The sequence below is a fragment of the Cydia amplana genome, chromosome 2 (assembly GCF_948474715.1).
Source record: "Cydia amplana chromosome 2, ilCydAmpl1.1, whole genome shotgun sequence".
NCBI classification, from domain to species: domain Eukaryota; kingdom Metazoa; phylum Arthropoda; class Insecta; order Lepidoptera; family Tortricidae; genus Cydia; species Cydia amplana.
In genome coordinates this window covers 21,998,421-22,014,241 of record NC_086070.1, presented here as the reverse complement: position 1 = coordinate 22,014,241, position 15,821 = coordinate 21,998,421, and the positions used below count along the sequence as shown (strand labels likewise).

The 15,821-nt window shown below is 37.4% G+C and overlaps 1 protein-coding gene across 1 annotated transcript in view; it reads left to right on the top strand.

Annotated features, from left to right (window-relative positions):
- Positions 1-15,821, top strand: part of LOC134660818 (pikachurin) — a 90,228-nt gene that overhangs the window by 30,651 nt on the left and 43,756 nt on the right. The window contains exon 7 of the mRNA XM_063516631.1: positions 10,836-11,013. Coding sequence (XP_063372701.1) covers positions 10,836-11,013 — 178 coding nt within the window. The remainder of the gene's footprint in view (positions 1-10,835; positions 11,014-15,821) is intronic.

The window sequence follows — 15,821 nt, the reverse complement described above, 5'->3', positions numbered from 1 at the left end:
TCTGCTGCTGACTGTGTAGGTACATCAAAGATCTTTCATAATCTGGTTTAGAATCAGAATGAACTGATATATTTTATATCAGTATTTTTAAATTTTATATAATGGAAACAAAACGAATCCTTTTCATAGATGAGATGGGCACCCTGGGGGACGTGGATCACACTTTGAGAACCGAAGACGCGGGCGGTGTTATAAGTAAAAGCAATTTGCGGGGGTATTGTGCTTAAATAATTAATTTGAAGGGTGTCGTAACCGAGATCTTTTGCATTTTCAATAACGCCTATTCAACAGTAAGCAATTTAATAATATAGCTATCAGTGGCGGCGCGTCAAACATATCCATAGGCAAGTCGGGGCTAATTTGGCTTACATATTTCCTTTACAACTCTGCTTAACGTCCAAAAACAGGCAAGCCGGTGGGAATCGGCTTTTATGGACGCGGATAAGTATCGGATAAAATATATTCTAAAATATTAGTACAGACAGGTTTTATTTTGATTTGCAGTTACATAATATTTCATAATTGGTGTAAGTGCTTGCTTTCTAAACTTTATTAAGATCCACTATTTTCAGAACATATTACGGAACCTAAATTTATAAAAGTTAAGTCATGTCACAAACGTCAATAAAATACATTTTGCTTGCTATGCTATGCTATCAAAAAAACACACAGCAAAAACACACTATAAATGAAATATCAGAATTCATAGTTTACCTAGAGAAACCTAAAACAAGCACTTAAAAAGTCATTAAGCTAAAATTGAGTTGTTAGTTTAAAGTGAAAAGGCCTGCGGCTAGGAATATCAACCAAAATAATAGAAGACTCGATAGGGCACTCATACTATGCGGGGTAGCTAAAGTTTCAAACTCAAAACTGTTTGAGGGTTTCCGAATCATATTTTGTTGGTCAACTATTTCAGTATGCAAAGTTGAAATTGTTTATTGTAAGCATCAAGTTCTTTGGGGTAATATCAGCGGTTAGAAATAACTTAATTAATATTAAAAATTAAAATATTACAGTTTAGATGTAGGTAATAGCGCATACACTATATGTAAAGAACATTACATTATTAGGGTACACATATTGTACATTATGAGTTTGTCTAATTCCTGCATTTTTCTACTCAGTTAACTACTCTATTGTTAGCTGAAAGTGATAAGTTTGCCTTTACATTTCTTATGAAGTGTTGTAATGTATCATATCGTGTAGGAAATGCTTGCTAAATACTATTAGTGCCACTTGGACCATCCCACTAACCCGGGGTTAACCGGTTAAACCGTTAACCCAGCGTCAAATTGTAAAGGTAGCCATGGTAACTCCAAGTTTAACCGGTTAACCCCGGGTTAGTGGAATGGTGCAAGTGGCCCTTACTGATATAGGTATACTACCTATTTATATTGATACCACACTCCAATTTTGCGTTTTGATGGGGATGGGTAAAAGTTAAGAAGATTACGTAACTCTCGAGTGATATTGTCTAATTTATGTATATATTAATCGATGAAAACCTTTATCGAGTGCCAGACGAAATTTATTAGCCAGAATATTAATTTCGGCCTTAATGAAAAGTAAACAGCAGGCGCAAAACTCTTGAAGACTTAGGAGGATTTTCGAAATATGATATTGGTTTGATAATAATCTCATTGTACAAAACTGAAAATTTAATATATTAGAATTTATTAGCAATCCTTATTATTATAACGCCCGTAGCGACGACATTTCATTGCATGTTTGAGAAAATTTCATTTCTTTCGTTTCATTGCTTTTAAAAACAAACGAAATTAATTTTCTCATTCCATACATTTTTGTCACACTCGTTGTTAAACATAAGCTCGTCTCTTTCTCTTTCGGTGTGCGGGAGCTCGTTAGCACGTGCATATTTCTCGCTTGTCCAGCCGCGACTAAAGGCAATTTGTACAATTTGTCACAAGGTAAGCGCTTCAATTTTAGAACGCCTATAACCTATCTTAGTTATAAATCATTGGGCGCATAAAAGAAAAAAATGTAGTACCGCTTGCAGACGTATGTACTTGATAAAAAAAGTTTTTATATCCTTGGATTAAATCGGTACTTCTCAAGGTCCTTTATCATTGGCTTCCGTTTCACATTTGGCGGATTTAGCTTATTCCGATTTATCAGATTCAGTACGGGAGTACCCAAAAAACTTTGACGGGGTCCAAACTGCCAACAACTCATCCGGAATTCAGCAACTCGGCAGGTTACCGCGTTCAACTTTGGCGCCTGTTCTCGTCATTTGACGGGGCATTTTACACCCTGACGGAAATCAATAACATGGACGGGTTAAGAGGCAACAGGAGTGGTCATTTCTGCATACAAACGTACTCGACTGTTTCCTCCGTGGGTTTTGAAGCTAGAGCAATGATTTTTTCAACATAGATTAATATTGTCAATATCTGTGTCGGACCGTTTTGCTTTTTTTGATATTATTGTTTTTTAAGACGCTAGAGCCATTCAAAAATGGTCAAAATGGCCTAATTGAGCTGCAATGAGAGGCGTGGTATTCAAAACAGATATCAATTAGCCAAAAAAGCAAAACGGTCCGACACAGATAATTTCATAATCATTTAGATTTCCAAATTTGGTTACGATTGGTTAAGTTTTGGAGGAGGAAACAGTCGAGTACGAAACCTCGATTTTTGAGATTTTTACGCAGGATTTTTCGTCTTGTCCTTATCGCACTAGTTTTAGGAACCGCTTCCGTTAGCGAGACGGGTATATTTACCTAAAATATTTAAATCTCAGCTCCTGTTTCGTCTTAACTTTAACTTTAACGGGCAACTTTGAACGGAAGTTCTTTATCTGAAAGCGATGAGTTTAGATAGTTTTGACAGCAAAAGCGTACAACTATTTATTTATCTACTTATTAGTTTTATTTTCAATCTAGGCGAAATGCGAAATCTAGACCGAAAATCAATTGATCACAGTACCTGCAGAAACTTGCATGTAAGTACTATACTTACATGCAAGTTTCTGCAGGTTACACTTACACACCACCACCCCACCACACCACATCACACCACACCATATTATGGTCACGTAGGCTCTTGAGTTTATTTAATAATAAACAGTTTAAAAATATTCATAATTTCCTTATTTTAGAGAAAATATTGAAGCAAAGCAGGACCATTTTACGGTATATTAAAATAAACTGTTGAGAAGGGTAAGTCCAGGGTGTCAAGGGTTTAAGGGCTATAAAAGCCATAAAGATGTGTTAATTTAGCGCGAAGCCTTAAACATGAGTACCGAATCAGGTTGGACTTGGTTTTAATCGACGTTAATTCCTACTTATGATGGAGACGGAGACAGTCATGCGTGTAGGAAGACATATGATTTGTGTGTAGGTACGATATACACAATTATCTCCAAATCGGATGTAGCGATTTAGATGAGATTTTCAGTAAAGGGTGATGGATTCGTAATCGTGAAAGTTATGCTAATATCTTTAGTGATTTTGTAATAGAAGAAGCGGTTTGAAACAGGAATTAGAAAAAAATGCCAGCAATCCACCGTGCGACCGCTCTATTCGTAGTCCTTTAAAGCTACATACGGGTTTTCACATCTTATCGGTTACGCTCGTAGCGCGTAGCACTCGCAGTACTGAATGGTTTTAACAACTAAAATTATTGCAAAAAACTACGTTTTCAAAATCAAATTTCTTGTTTCTTCTAAAAAAATTGATGAATATTTATGAAATATCGGTTTTTAATTTTTAAGTCACTTAAATTAAGTCATACATATCACCACTCACCAGTAACCTACCTACGTGTTTTCTTGTCTGTATAGGTATGAAAAATTAATTGAAAATGGTTTTTTTTAAGTGAAAACTTCTTTAGCGGCGCTGGGCACTTTTTGAGGTGGGGAAAAAATGATAAACTCGAGACAGCGTAAGGCGATCACGTCACCGTAAGCACCGTAAGGTTTAGATGGCCACTCTTTCTTTACTGCTTTAAATGCCAACTCAATGACATTACATGAAAAAGGTTCTAATCGTGTACGGGCTGAAATACGAGGATCTCACAGTTACATTCTAACTTTCAATAAATATCAATATCAATTTATATCACTCAAATATAATTCAATAAAGCTACATCTTGATGAAATCGCTAATAGAAGTGAACTCTAGTACTGGTGAATAAAACTCAAAATATCATGACCGAATATATTTAGATGCGAGGTCTGCAAGGTAACTTTACAATTTCTATTCGAATTTTTAACAAACGCTACGAATTTGAATTTCGAATTTTAAACAAGCTCACTGGCCAGCAATTTCGGAACTAAAGTTTTTCAAGAGAAAGGAGGATGGGTCAATTATACATAGTGCTGCAGACATTTTGGACTAGTCATTGAGTTTTCACTTCTGTCGGCATTCCCGGAGTGCAACCCGTTGTTTTTTTTTTCTTTTAACTAAGAACGGCCATAAAACCACTAAACGCTATTCTAATCGTAATCCACCAAATGGTTCCTCATTACACGTATCACATGCGTATACAGGGTGCTTCCTGTAACAGGAGCAATAAATTAAACTGTAGGTTGTACTCCTCAAACTGACCAACATTTGTTCAGCAACTTTTGAAAATAACTCATATTTTGATTTTTATTACACTTTAAGTTTTATTCTAAGACGCAATGTATTGCAAATTTTGTTATGTTTAAAGCGTGACAAGCAACGTCAAACACACTGATGTCAGCGTACATTGAAGGCAATATTTATTTTGTATGAAAACAAGGAAGTCTAAAGAATTCATAATTTTTAAAAGTTGCTGAACAAATGTTGGTCAGTTTGAGGAGTACAGCCTTTAGTTTAATTTATTGCTCCTGTTACATGAAGCACCCCGTATAACACGAGTATCCAAAGCGCCCTTAAATAGCGTCTGAGGGGCCGTAAGCGCTGAAGGGTTAGCGGCTATAAAACCCCGTAAAGGTTCAGGCTTAATTAAGCTTATGTGGGTGGAGACGTTATATGAAATCGTATATGTAGGTTTTTTATATGATCCCTGCTTTAGCGTTGAGAGGTGTTGTCTTGTAAGTGTCTGATTTGGAGTTGCATTAAGACGTAGCAATCGAAACGAGTTACAACAATAGCTGTACTAAAGTACAAAATGGTAATCGCCTAATTTCGATGCTACGAGAGGATTGTTCTCAGGATACTAGGATACTACCGATAATCAGAAAAAATAGCAGAAATGACACAAATCACGATTATTTTTTCATTCCGTTAAAATTTCCTTATTGTAACAGAATGTCTAGTCAGCATTAGCATTAGATACCTACTCGAATTTTGTAACAACAGAAGTAACTTAAATGTGTTCGAATACTTCCCGGATACTGCTCCGAATTATTTGATGCTGACTGATCAACATTCAAAATATAAAAAAAAGTGAAGGGACCGTAACATTGAGATATCCGACACTTAATCGACAAAAATATCAAAGCTATCATGAAAAAGTCTTGCTTTTTTCCATCGCTTTTCTTTCATTCCTCTAAATGTAACTTTATTCATCAGATATCAAGGTTCCATTCTCGATGCTATTGCGGAGGCGATCATTGGTGCCTCATTTGCACAGTCCGACTCAAAGGGTTGTGGAAAATGAGCTAGCATTTGGAGGGTACAAGTTGTAACTGGGAGCGGAGAGTGATAAACTGATTTTGATTAAAAACTATTTCACCACGTTTCATGCCATACGAAAATACTGTGCTACAAGAAAATATTTTGGCTGCAAGAGACCACTCACGCCGTTGTTAAGGCCGAGCCACACCGGCTGCGTGTGCAGCACACTGCGTGGCGTGCGCTGCGTGACGTGCGCAGCACCCCTGTCACACCGGGTGACGCGCACGTCACGCAGTGCACGCCACGCAGTGTGCTGCACACGCCACGCAGGTGCACGCTGCAGCTCAGTCATGCGTGCAGTAAAATAAAATACTCCTGCGACAGTACCTACATCCTGTGACTCCCGATGCAAATGGAAACAGCTCACCTACTGCCGCCATTGCAATTATTACACATATAACATGCCTGGTTAATATCTAACATCGATTTGTTCCCACAGGCCAAATTATTTATATAAGACGTATTATTTTGTAATCTTTGTGCTATGTTGTAAATATACATTCGTATTGACGAAAGATTTTAATTAGTTTTTCTTTTATCACTGAATCCATATTAAAAACCAGCACGCGCACCGACCGAGTTGTAAATAAATACAAGCGAGCTGCGCGTGTACACGCACAGCACCTATGCAGCACCGAGCTGTGCGTGTCCGAACCTGCTCGGTTCGCCCTCTCATAGGGATCGCAGTTAAACACAACGTCATCACTGCACGCAACGAAGCGACGTTGCCGCTCCGCTGCGTGGACGCGTGCACGCAGTACGCAGCCGGTTTGTCTCGTCGGAGCTGCGTTGCGTGCAAGTCACGCGTACGCGCACGTCACGCACACGTCACGCAAGCGGTGTGTCCTCTCTTATGTGTTTTCGTATTCTACAACGCAGCGGGACGCGTACGTGTACGTGCACGTCACGCACACGCATCCGGTGTGGCTTGGCCTTTAGGTTTAAAGCAGAAGCTAGTGAATTGTGAAGACTGACAACCTCCATACAACGCCGCACGTCTGGCATGGCATGGCGTGCCTCATCATTGTTGTAGTTAACGCTATTCCCTTCGTTCACTTCATTCTATCTCACTCTATCGACTTCTAAATTTACTTTATTAACATTTACTTAATTTACATTCATAATCACTACGATATGCGGAGTCTAACAAGTTGCTTTATTTTTTTCTGGTTTTTACTCAACTAAACAATAGCTACTGTCATCACTCATCAGTGTCATCCCAAAAGGTACATGGAAGTCACCCAGTAACCAGTTAAAGTAGCTACAGTCCGATGGTTTCCGCGATTTTAGAAGAGGTTTACCTCTATAGCACTTAGCGAACTTAAATTCCTATGTTAAATCGAAGTTATCATATTAAACTTACATTCCTGTTTTCAATAGACCAAAAAGTTCAATTGAAATGGCCGTACAATCTCACCCAATCGGTTGTCACGGCGGACTTGCATGTGCACACGTCTTAGTTTGCATAACTCGATTTGTGAACTGAATAGAGATATTACTTTGGTTCTATTCCACGTGCCGTTCATGTGACAAGTAGGTGATGTATGTATTGGGAATAAGGTTAGGATTTAAACTATTGTATGCAATATTCGAACTTTGGAGTAACTGAATTCTGAATTCAGATTCTGAAATTGTAACGGTGCGCGTCCAGCCAAATAATTACTTAAAATGGTTAGCTAACCTGGGCCGGTGGGTTGATCGTGAGTGCGCATCCACTGCGATATAATCATCATTATCTGATGACGCCCAATGACGGCCGATGAAATCAGTTGAACACAAAATCCGGACTTGTTGGAATTTCTCGGCGCTTCCCGTCTAATCTACAGTGCAAACGTCTTGTTATTAAAAAGCACCTATATTGCATAGCAAGAGCGTCAACGTGCGATGTCGTTTGTTGTGGATGCAGACAATCGTCCAAGACCGTCGTCCGATCAGTTTAGACCCAAAATCAGACCTAAATTTATACATTTATTCAGGACTGCATATCACTTAGGTATGTCAGATTTCTAGCAACACAAATTTAGCCTGCGATAAATTAGATTTCCCAGTTCTGATCAAATATTATGTTCTGCCAAAGTAAATCCGATTTCATATCTCGATTATCTTCTTTCATCTTCGGCCTAATTTTACCTACTCAAGTTTCGCCTTCTTTTTTAACTTCAATATTTTATGAATTTTTAAATTTTTGCTAGACGTTTCATCTTAATTTCGTCTGAGGGATAAATGAATTTTTCAGATCTTGCTAGTTTGTTTTTCGTTATTGTAGGTATCTAAGGAGCTGTACCTAAGGATTGTATTTCATCAACATCGTAAGTTGTGTTCGAAAATGTACCTACTTATACTACCTATACCTATACCTATCTGCACTCCAGCTCCGTGTATTTTTTCGTGGCTCTGCAGAGCGTACCTACGTGTGTTGGAAGCAAGCGGGGTTCCCAACCCTAATACCTTTTCTGCTATCTCCACATGCAAACAGTATATTAGATTATTAGACGGTCAATCCGCGAGTTATGCCGATTACTGATGAGTCGCAGAAAAGTTTCAAGGATTGCGATATTTTCCACATAAAAAAATCGGAATTTTGTCACAATATTTTCCATTTATAAAAAAAATTATCACAGTACTTTCCCAATTTTTTGGAAAGTCCGGAAGTGGACGTTTCTTGGACCAAGGGTTGCATATGTGACTGACAATAAAGATTTTTGAGGAAGTTAGAAGCGCAAGTAGATATTTCCATATAGGTGATTTTTTGATTTTCTACTAGTACATGCAGCAGCCGACGCGGTACATCAACGAATTTCCGCAAACGTTTTGCCGTAGACACAGACAATTGGATTTTTCTTCCACAAGAACGGATCCCGTGACAAAGCTCGTTCCTACGCCGCTATTTGTTTTAGGGTAGACGTCTGTATTGGAGGCGTACCTGGCTTTATTTATATACAAATACATTCTAGTTCTTTTGGAGTTCACTCGTGTGACTAAAATGAAAATTGACGTTATCGTTAAAAACGTTGTTGATTTACTTATATATATATTGATATAAAAAATAAATAAATACCTATATATCTTGATTGGTATTGAACTGACTAAATTTAAATCATTTCTGTCTTATCGTATCTTCCATAACTGCAAAAATAAAACAGTTTTTTTTATTATTATTTGAAGCTTTTGGACAGTTTAACTACTGTTATATAATATGTGTTAATTCTTTAAGTATTTAATATGTGTGTATGGTGTGTTTATTAAATTGCTTTAATTTCGTCGCAAAAACCGCGGCACATTTCGTTACTGACAAATTGTTTATTGTTCAATTTAGTTACAACAACTCAGCGGGGCATTTTTAATGACTACTATTATTTACTGTAAATATATGCACACAGCTTATTACCGCGGCTTTTCGTGGTAGGAAAAGCCTACGAAGTTACAGCAAATTAGGAGCGTGGCGTGCTGCCCCCACATCTATCACGTCTATCACAGTTTATTTTATCTTCCCGAGACTTATGTTCCCATCGTCCACGAAATTCATCGCTTCAGTCAAACCAGAATACCTAACGGCGCGATTCGGGAAATGAATTAGAGATTGATTGATGATGAAATAGTAAAAATATGTGACGTTCCACGGCAAAAGGTACCTTATGGCGGCTGGCGCTTAAGCTATTATTAACGCCGCTCCAATATTCAGCCTCATGGTACCTTTTGCAGTGAAACGTCACATATCTTTACTATTTCATATCTAGTGAATCTCTAAATCATTTCCCGAATCGCGCCGTAAGCGTAAATTGTCGGTACGCGTGCTCCAAATCTGAATCATCGATCGATTTTAGATTGGAGGGGTACTGACGGCTGTCTTGGACGATCGTTAGCATAAGTACATCAAACGTTTTAATTTTGCAACGAAAATGAAGCATTCAAATATCAGGACTTAGCCCTAAATATATACCTACTATTTTTTTTACTTTTGGATTGGCGTACCTATATCGATAAAAGATTGTCATCTTGGCTTACGGCCCCTGACCAGCTACGAGTATCATGGTCGCATTTTTATCACTTGTCATGCTATACGTCACTTTCGCACTTACATATTTGTTAGAACGTGACAGCCATGGTGACAAATGATAAAGAGCCGGCTATCTTAGCCCTATTCTGGTGAGTATACTGGCGACAAATCCGGATTCAACAAATTCGTAATCGCCTGTTGGTCAGGCATTTTCATTCGGCTGAATTTAGCCGACGAAGTCCTAACATAATTTGTTCGAAAATGGATTCAGAGTATATGACTCACAGTGTGTGTGGGTGTTGTCGGAGTTCACCCTTATACCGGTTTGTTAGCTTGGTAATCAAGTCGAACAGCGACGATAGTTTAAGACCTGTGCTGGCATGCCGAATGGATTGCCTCGCATTCGATGTACGGACAGAATTAGGAAATATATTGCTCATTATGGATGTTGGCATGGTACTGTAAAGGTCAATTAACTTCCTATGTTTACTAACAGAGGAGGTCATATAGGTATACGATCTTAATTTTAAACATATTGCTGTAGTCTAAGATTGTAGTTAGATAACCACCTGCAATCTTAGACTACCATCGGTGTATAAACTAGTTACTAAATTGGGGCCATTTGGGGCATTATCTATGAAAAGGGACCTTATTGTCGATAGCGCTTACGCAGCACAGCGTCACGGGATATTGTATTTCTATCAGAGCATCGTAAATAATGGCGTAAGCGCCTTCGACAATAAGGTCCCTTTTCATAGATATCGTCACAATTATACTTAAGCCGCATCCGAAAATCGCATCAGTGTCATTTAGGGCTGTACTAATAAAGAAAATAAATAAATAAATAAATAAATAAGTCGCGTATATCTTCTGCCTTCAGCCAAACTAGGCTTCAAGCATCAATTTTTGCATAATGGCCCTGCTCTGGCAACATTTGAAGAAGCCATCCTAACGCGCGGCAATTACGCTAACTTTGCCGATAATGCCCCTCCCTTCATTTAAATTGCTTTAGTTTGCTCTTTTTATTTGATGCCTCTTTCTGTTGAAGTTACTAATTTGGAAGCCAATATAGGCAATATTAGTCTGAAGACCATTCGTCATTCGTCGAGAGAAGTATAATCAGTGCGTCGCATTTGCTCATTTATGTGAGTTATTAGGCACGACGGATATCAACGTCTATCCAATCTAACCGCTTTCCTCTCTTCACAGGGTCTCTTCTCCCGCATGACCTTCCGCGAGCCGGTGTGGGTCGGCGGCGCCGGCAACACCACAGGGCTGCAAGGCAAGCTCGGCTTGTCTGACGGTCTGCTCGGATGCGTGGATTTCCTGAGGATCAACGGAGACACGTACCGCCTCGTCAAGGACGCTGTGGCCACGCTTGATATCGGTGAGTGTAGAATTGAAGTCAAAGTGTGATAAAACTTTAGAACTGTAATTGTAAACTCAATACAAGAACTCGTAAGTCGTAACATACAAAGCGTATAAGTACTGTTTTGAAGTGATCAGGCCTTAATAATACGATGTTATGTAAGTCTGCTCTAAGCTTAATTATTTTCACATGATCATATTTTTGCAAATTTAAACAGCAAACTCATTTCAGTTTGTAAGATAGCTGTGAATCCTGTATGGTCGAGGAATGTGATTTCTGTAACATTCTTGTCATAGTAACAATTATATGAGATCCATAGGGTTTCATTACAGGTACTTAACTGAAATTTAATATAACTATAGGTACTCAGGATTGCGGTAAAGCGATGAAGCTTTTACATGTATTTAGATTTTAGATGTAGGTATAAATCTATACCACAACTATACGTATTAACAGAAAATGAACACAATTACACTGATCATGCCTAATATCAAAGGCAATCGATATTGATACAGGGAATCTAATTTCATATTGGCATAATTCTAATCGGACGGTTGAGCATGTTGGGGTTATTGGATTACCGCGAATAGCATTGAACGCACACAAGATGCAATTAGTAGTGATAAGTATACTAATTGCTGGACCACAAAGGCATTAGTGGCGACTGGCAAGGCGTCCATTGACAGGAACCACATTATGCTGAGTCGAGCCCCTTTTTAACATCACGTTGTTTTGTTTATATGTAAACATAAATTTTATTTGTTTTTAAGTGTTTAAGATTTTATGTTTAAATGCTTAGACTAAATACACATTATTAGATGGGCATTTCTCAGGAGGGCCATTTTTACGTGTCCGGGGCAAAAAGTTATTGAATTTACTGTTTAATAAATCTGAATTAATTCAGGCATGATCTTCAGCATATATTCTGTCTGGAACACTATCAAACTAATTATTTGTTATTTATATAATACATGAAAAAAATATCCAAATGCGAAAAATGATGTTCGGTGGGCGTGTCCCGCGCCCAGATTTTTTGAAACAAAAAATTATTACTCAAGATGGGGAATTATATCGAAGTTATTATCGGTATTCACGCATAAGGTATTAGTTAACTGATCATATTCTATAAATCAAAATAATGTGTTAGCTCAACACATTGAATAAAACCAAATTTACGATGTGTCCCGGGCTACTGACTGATTTCGGTGTAATTTACAAACCATGTCGGTACACTTACAAAGTTGTAGACCAGGAACTCAGTGGCTCAAACAAAGTATGCTTTAGTTGTGCCTTAACCGTTGAATAAAGTAGAGGTGCAGTCACAGTATACTAAGGTAGTTTTTTAAATGTTTCTCTGTCATTCGGTGGGTTTGGTTCTATGTTTTTTTGAGATCGGTGGTGCAATTTTCTCCCACAGTTTTAGTGTCTTTATCGTTACGCAAGTGATTAAGAAATCCTCGAAAGTACGTAAACCCATCATTATTACATCTCCTCTGTATCATTCATACTATTTCTGTAATTGCTAAAAAGCGATTAATTTTGACATCACTGGTGTTGATTTCCTTGGTTTCAGTGGATTTTTTGACCACCGATATCAAGAAAGTGATCACCGAATTCAAATCCTGCTTTGTAAACTAGTTTGTTGTACTTTATTTTCCAACTTATCACACCTAAAAAGTACAAGATATGTTTTATAAACGTAAAACTATGTACTTAAATTAAATCATAGTATAGGTAAACAAAATCACTAGTTTACAATGAGTAGTTTTTTTTTTTCACAAGACGTATCGTATGTTGAAAATCGTAGACCCAATGTCTCTTTCTCTCTATCCGCTGTTGTCTTAATTTCTCTTCAAACCAATGGAGTATATTATGTGAATTTGTCCTCTGTATCACTTGTGGCCCTCCTACACCACGATACCTTGAACTTGAGCCAATTTAAATAAATGTAGTTAATTAGATCCCACTTCGTTTAAAATAACTTGTGTAGTTACATACTATGCAAGGTGCACCCACAAAACAAGGGATTAAAAATAAAGTCTCCTTCGAATGTCGAGATCGCTTCAAAGGCACTGAACGTAGGTAGGTACTGATCAATATTTCTAAAGCATAGCCATGAACACAAATTCAACATAGCCAATGTTTTAACAATCCTCAATGTCTGATGTATTTATGTCTAAATATCGGAGTTACAATTTAGCTCAAGTGTTTGACGGTGCAGGAGATCATAATGAATAGGTGATTAGATCTTTAAGCATTAGTCAACAACTTTAAATAGTTTTAAATTGAGGGAATACACGCTTTAAAACTCTGTCATTCAAAAATACTACATATTTTTAAGTCTAGCAAAATACTTGTTTTCCGTATTGTTTACATTGTTTTATAAGTGCATTAAAAATTTTTGAGCATTGAACACCACTCAAAAGTATCTTGTTTATCGGGTGTAGGTAACATAAGTTTCTTTTTGATGAGTGTGCCGTTGGATTGTGTGCAACAAACATTTTCTTTTTCATGGCACTTAAGTATGTGCGAATTTGTGGTCGACATGTCTAAAACTCGTTTCGGGACCATACGTACTTCGCCCTATTGTATGAGGATAGTCAATTAGTGTGGGATATCTTCTAGAGATGTTGTTTCATAAGCCGCAACTTGGTTATTTTAAAATCTCGAGTAAACAAAGGTACTATCTATTAAATTTATGTAAGCTATGCGATATCATTAGCCTCGCTACATTTTTTTTTATACCACATAGGTGGCAAACAAGCATACGGGCCGCCTGATGGTAAGCAGTCACCGTAGCCTATGGACGCCTGCAACTCCAGAGGTGTTACATGCGCGTTGCCGACCGTTTTTTAAAAACCTGTACACTCCTTTTTTGAAGAACCCCATACATCACTTATCATCAAATAATAATGAAAAATATGAATAGATTATAATATAATTTAGATATAATATTGAAGTGTGATTTCTGTGTAAGCGTTTTTGAATTCGGTGAGGCAAATTGATTTCAGTGCCTGCACATGATTTCGGTGTTTTTTAAATCTCAAATATCAAAAAAACTATAAGGTTCTAATGGAGGCCTCCACTACCAATATTTTTTATATTAAGGCTAGATTTTAGGAAATGAAGTCGTGTATCAAATAAGTAAAAAATAAAATTCGGCACCGAAGTCAGGCACCGAACGTCATCTCTGAGAATCGCCCAGATCTAAGTAAGTAGGTTCAAATGTACCATTAATGTGATGTTAAATAAAGTTTTTCTATGTCTATGTCTATGTCAGAAACACCCGCCAGCTATAACTTAAAGTAAAATTAGTTAAGTCAAATTAGGTCCCGATTGTCTAACAGATACTTTTCTACCACTAGACGGCAACCCGCCACCCAACTACAAATTTTGAGAGAGTTGCATAATTATTATTAACGTAACTAAGTATTAAAATACTTGAGAACACTAATTAAACAAACCCTTGGCAACGCAAATAAGGCCCACTTGGCAAATGGGCCAAGCACGTCTACGGGAAATCCACTATGACGTTTTGTAAAAGTTCCAAATCTTATCTACTTACGCCCGATCTTATTCATTTACCAAACAGTACCCTAACTTGGTCCTTATACCCTTTCAAATTAGGAGTGGGTATCGCGTGCGCTATTTAAATAGAATTTTCCTTAATTTGGAAGCCTTTGAGACCATCCTTTGATTTGGAATCTCTTTCGCCGCCATAAGCTTCGGATGAATTAGTTTGATGAGAGATTATGCCGTTCGAATTCACGTTACTTCACGCAGAAGCCTTGGTATATAATAATCAAAAGTGGCTCAAAATTAATTGTCCCAATTTAAGAACCTTATGGTTTACAAAGAGTTGGCAATGTGCGTGCCACAGAGGTAAACTTAAAAAGCATCAGTTTTGTAGGTATTTAAGTAACTTATACTTTTATACACGAAAGAATAGAATTTGCTTCTTCTATTTTTCTTAATGTTATAACTTATTTCCGATAATAATAAGGGTCGGTTGCACTCACCATTACAGCGTTTGTTCGCAAAATCTTATTTTATGTGAGTTTTCAAAAATATCAGCATGTTTTGGTAAAGAGACTTGGTTCTTCCTATACAGTCTGAACCTATACTTACAACGTGGATTTTTGATACGACCACATATTCCAAGGTGAAGTCACTTTCATGTGTTTTACTTAATACTTACAACTTAATTTTGAAGTGAAAACTTCTTTAGCGGCGCTGTGCACTTTTTGAGGTGGGGAAAAATGTTAAACTCGAGACAGCGTAAGACGATCACGTGACCGTAAGATTTAGATGGCCACTCATTTAGATGGCATTTAAATCAATAAAGAAAATCTCAATGACATTACATGAAAAACTGTTACATGTAATGTCATTGAGTTTTTCTTTATTGATTTAATTAAATGCCATCTAGTGAGTTTCGCTCTAACTGGTATTAATATAACTCGAGTACTAACAGTAATGTGCTTAGGTGTTTTAAGTAATTAACGCTAACGCTAGATGGCGTTAACCTCAATTATACATAGTGAATTTTCACTAGTCATTGAGTTTTCACTTCTGCCGGCACTCCCTGAGTGCAACCCATTGTTTTTTTTCCTTATAAAATAATTCAGCACGCAATATACGTATATTGCGTACGTATTGTTAACTCAAGCACTATTTTAACTTAACTAATTTCCATTTGCAGCTTAACATATCGATATTCACCGGTCATCCCACTCATATAGATAAAAGCAATCTTATATTTGGATTCCAGATACGAGATCTATTGCCCCGATACCATTTATAGTTTGTCGATTCAAATACCCATA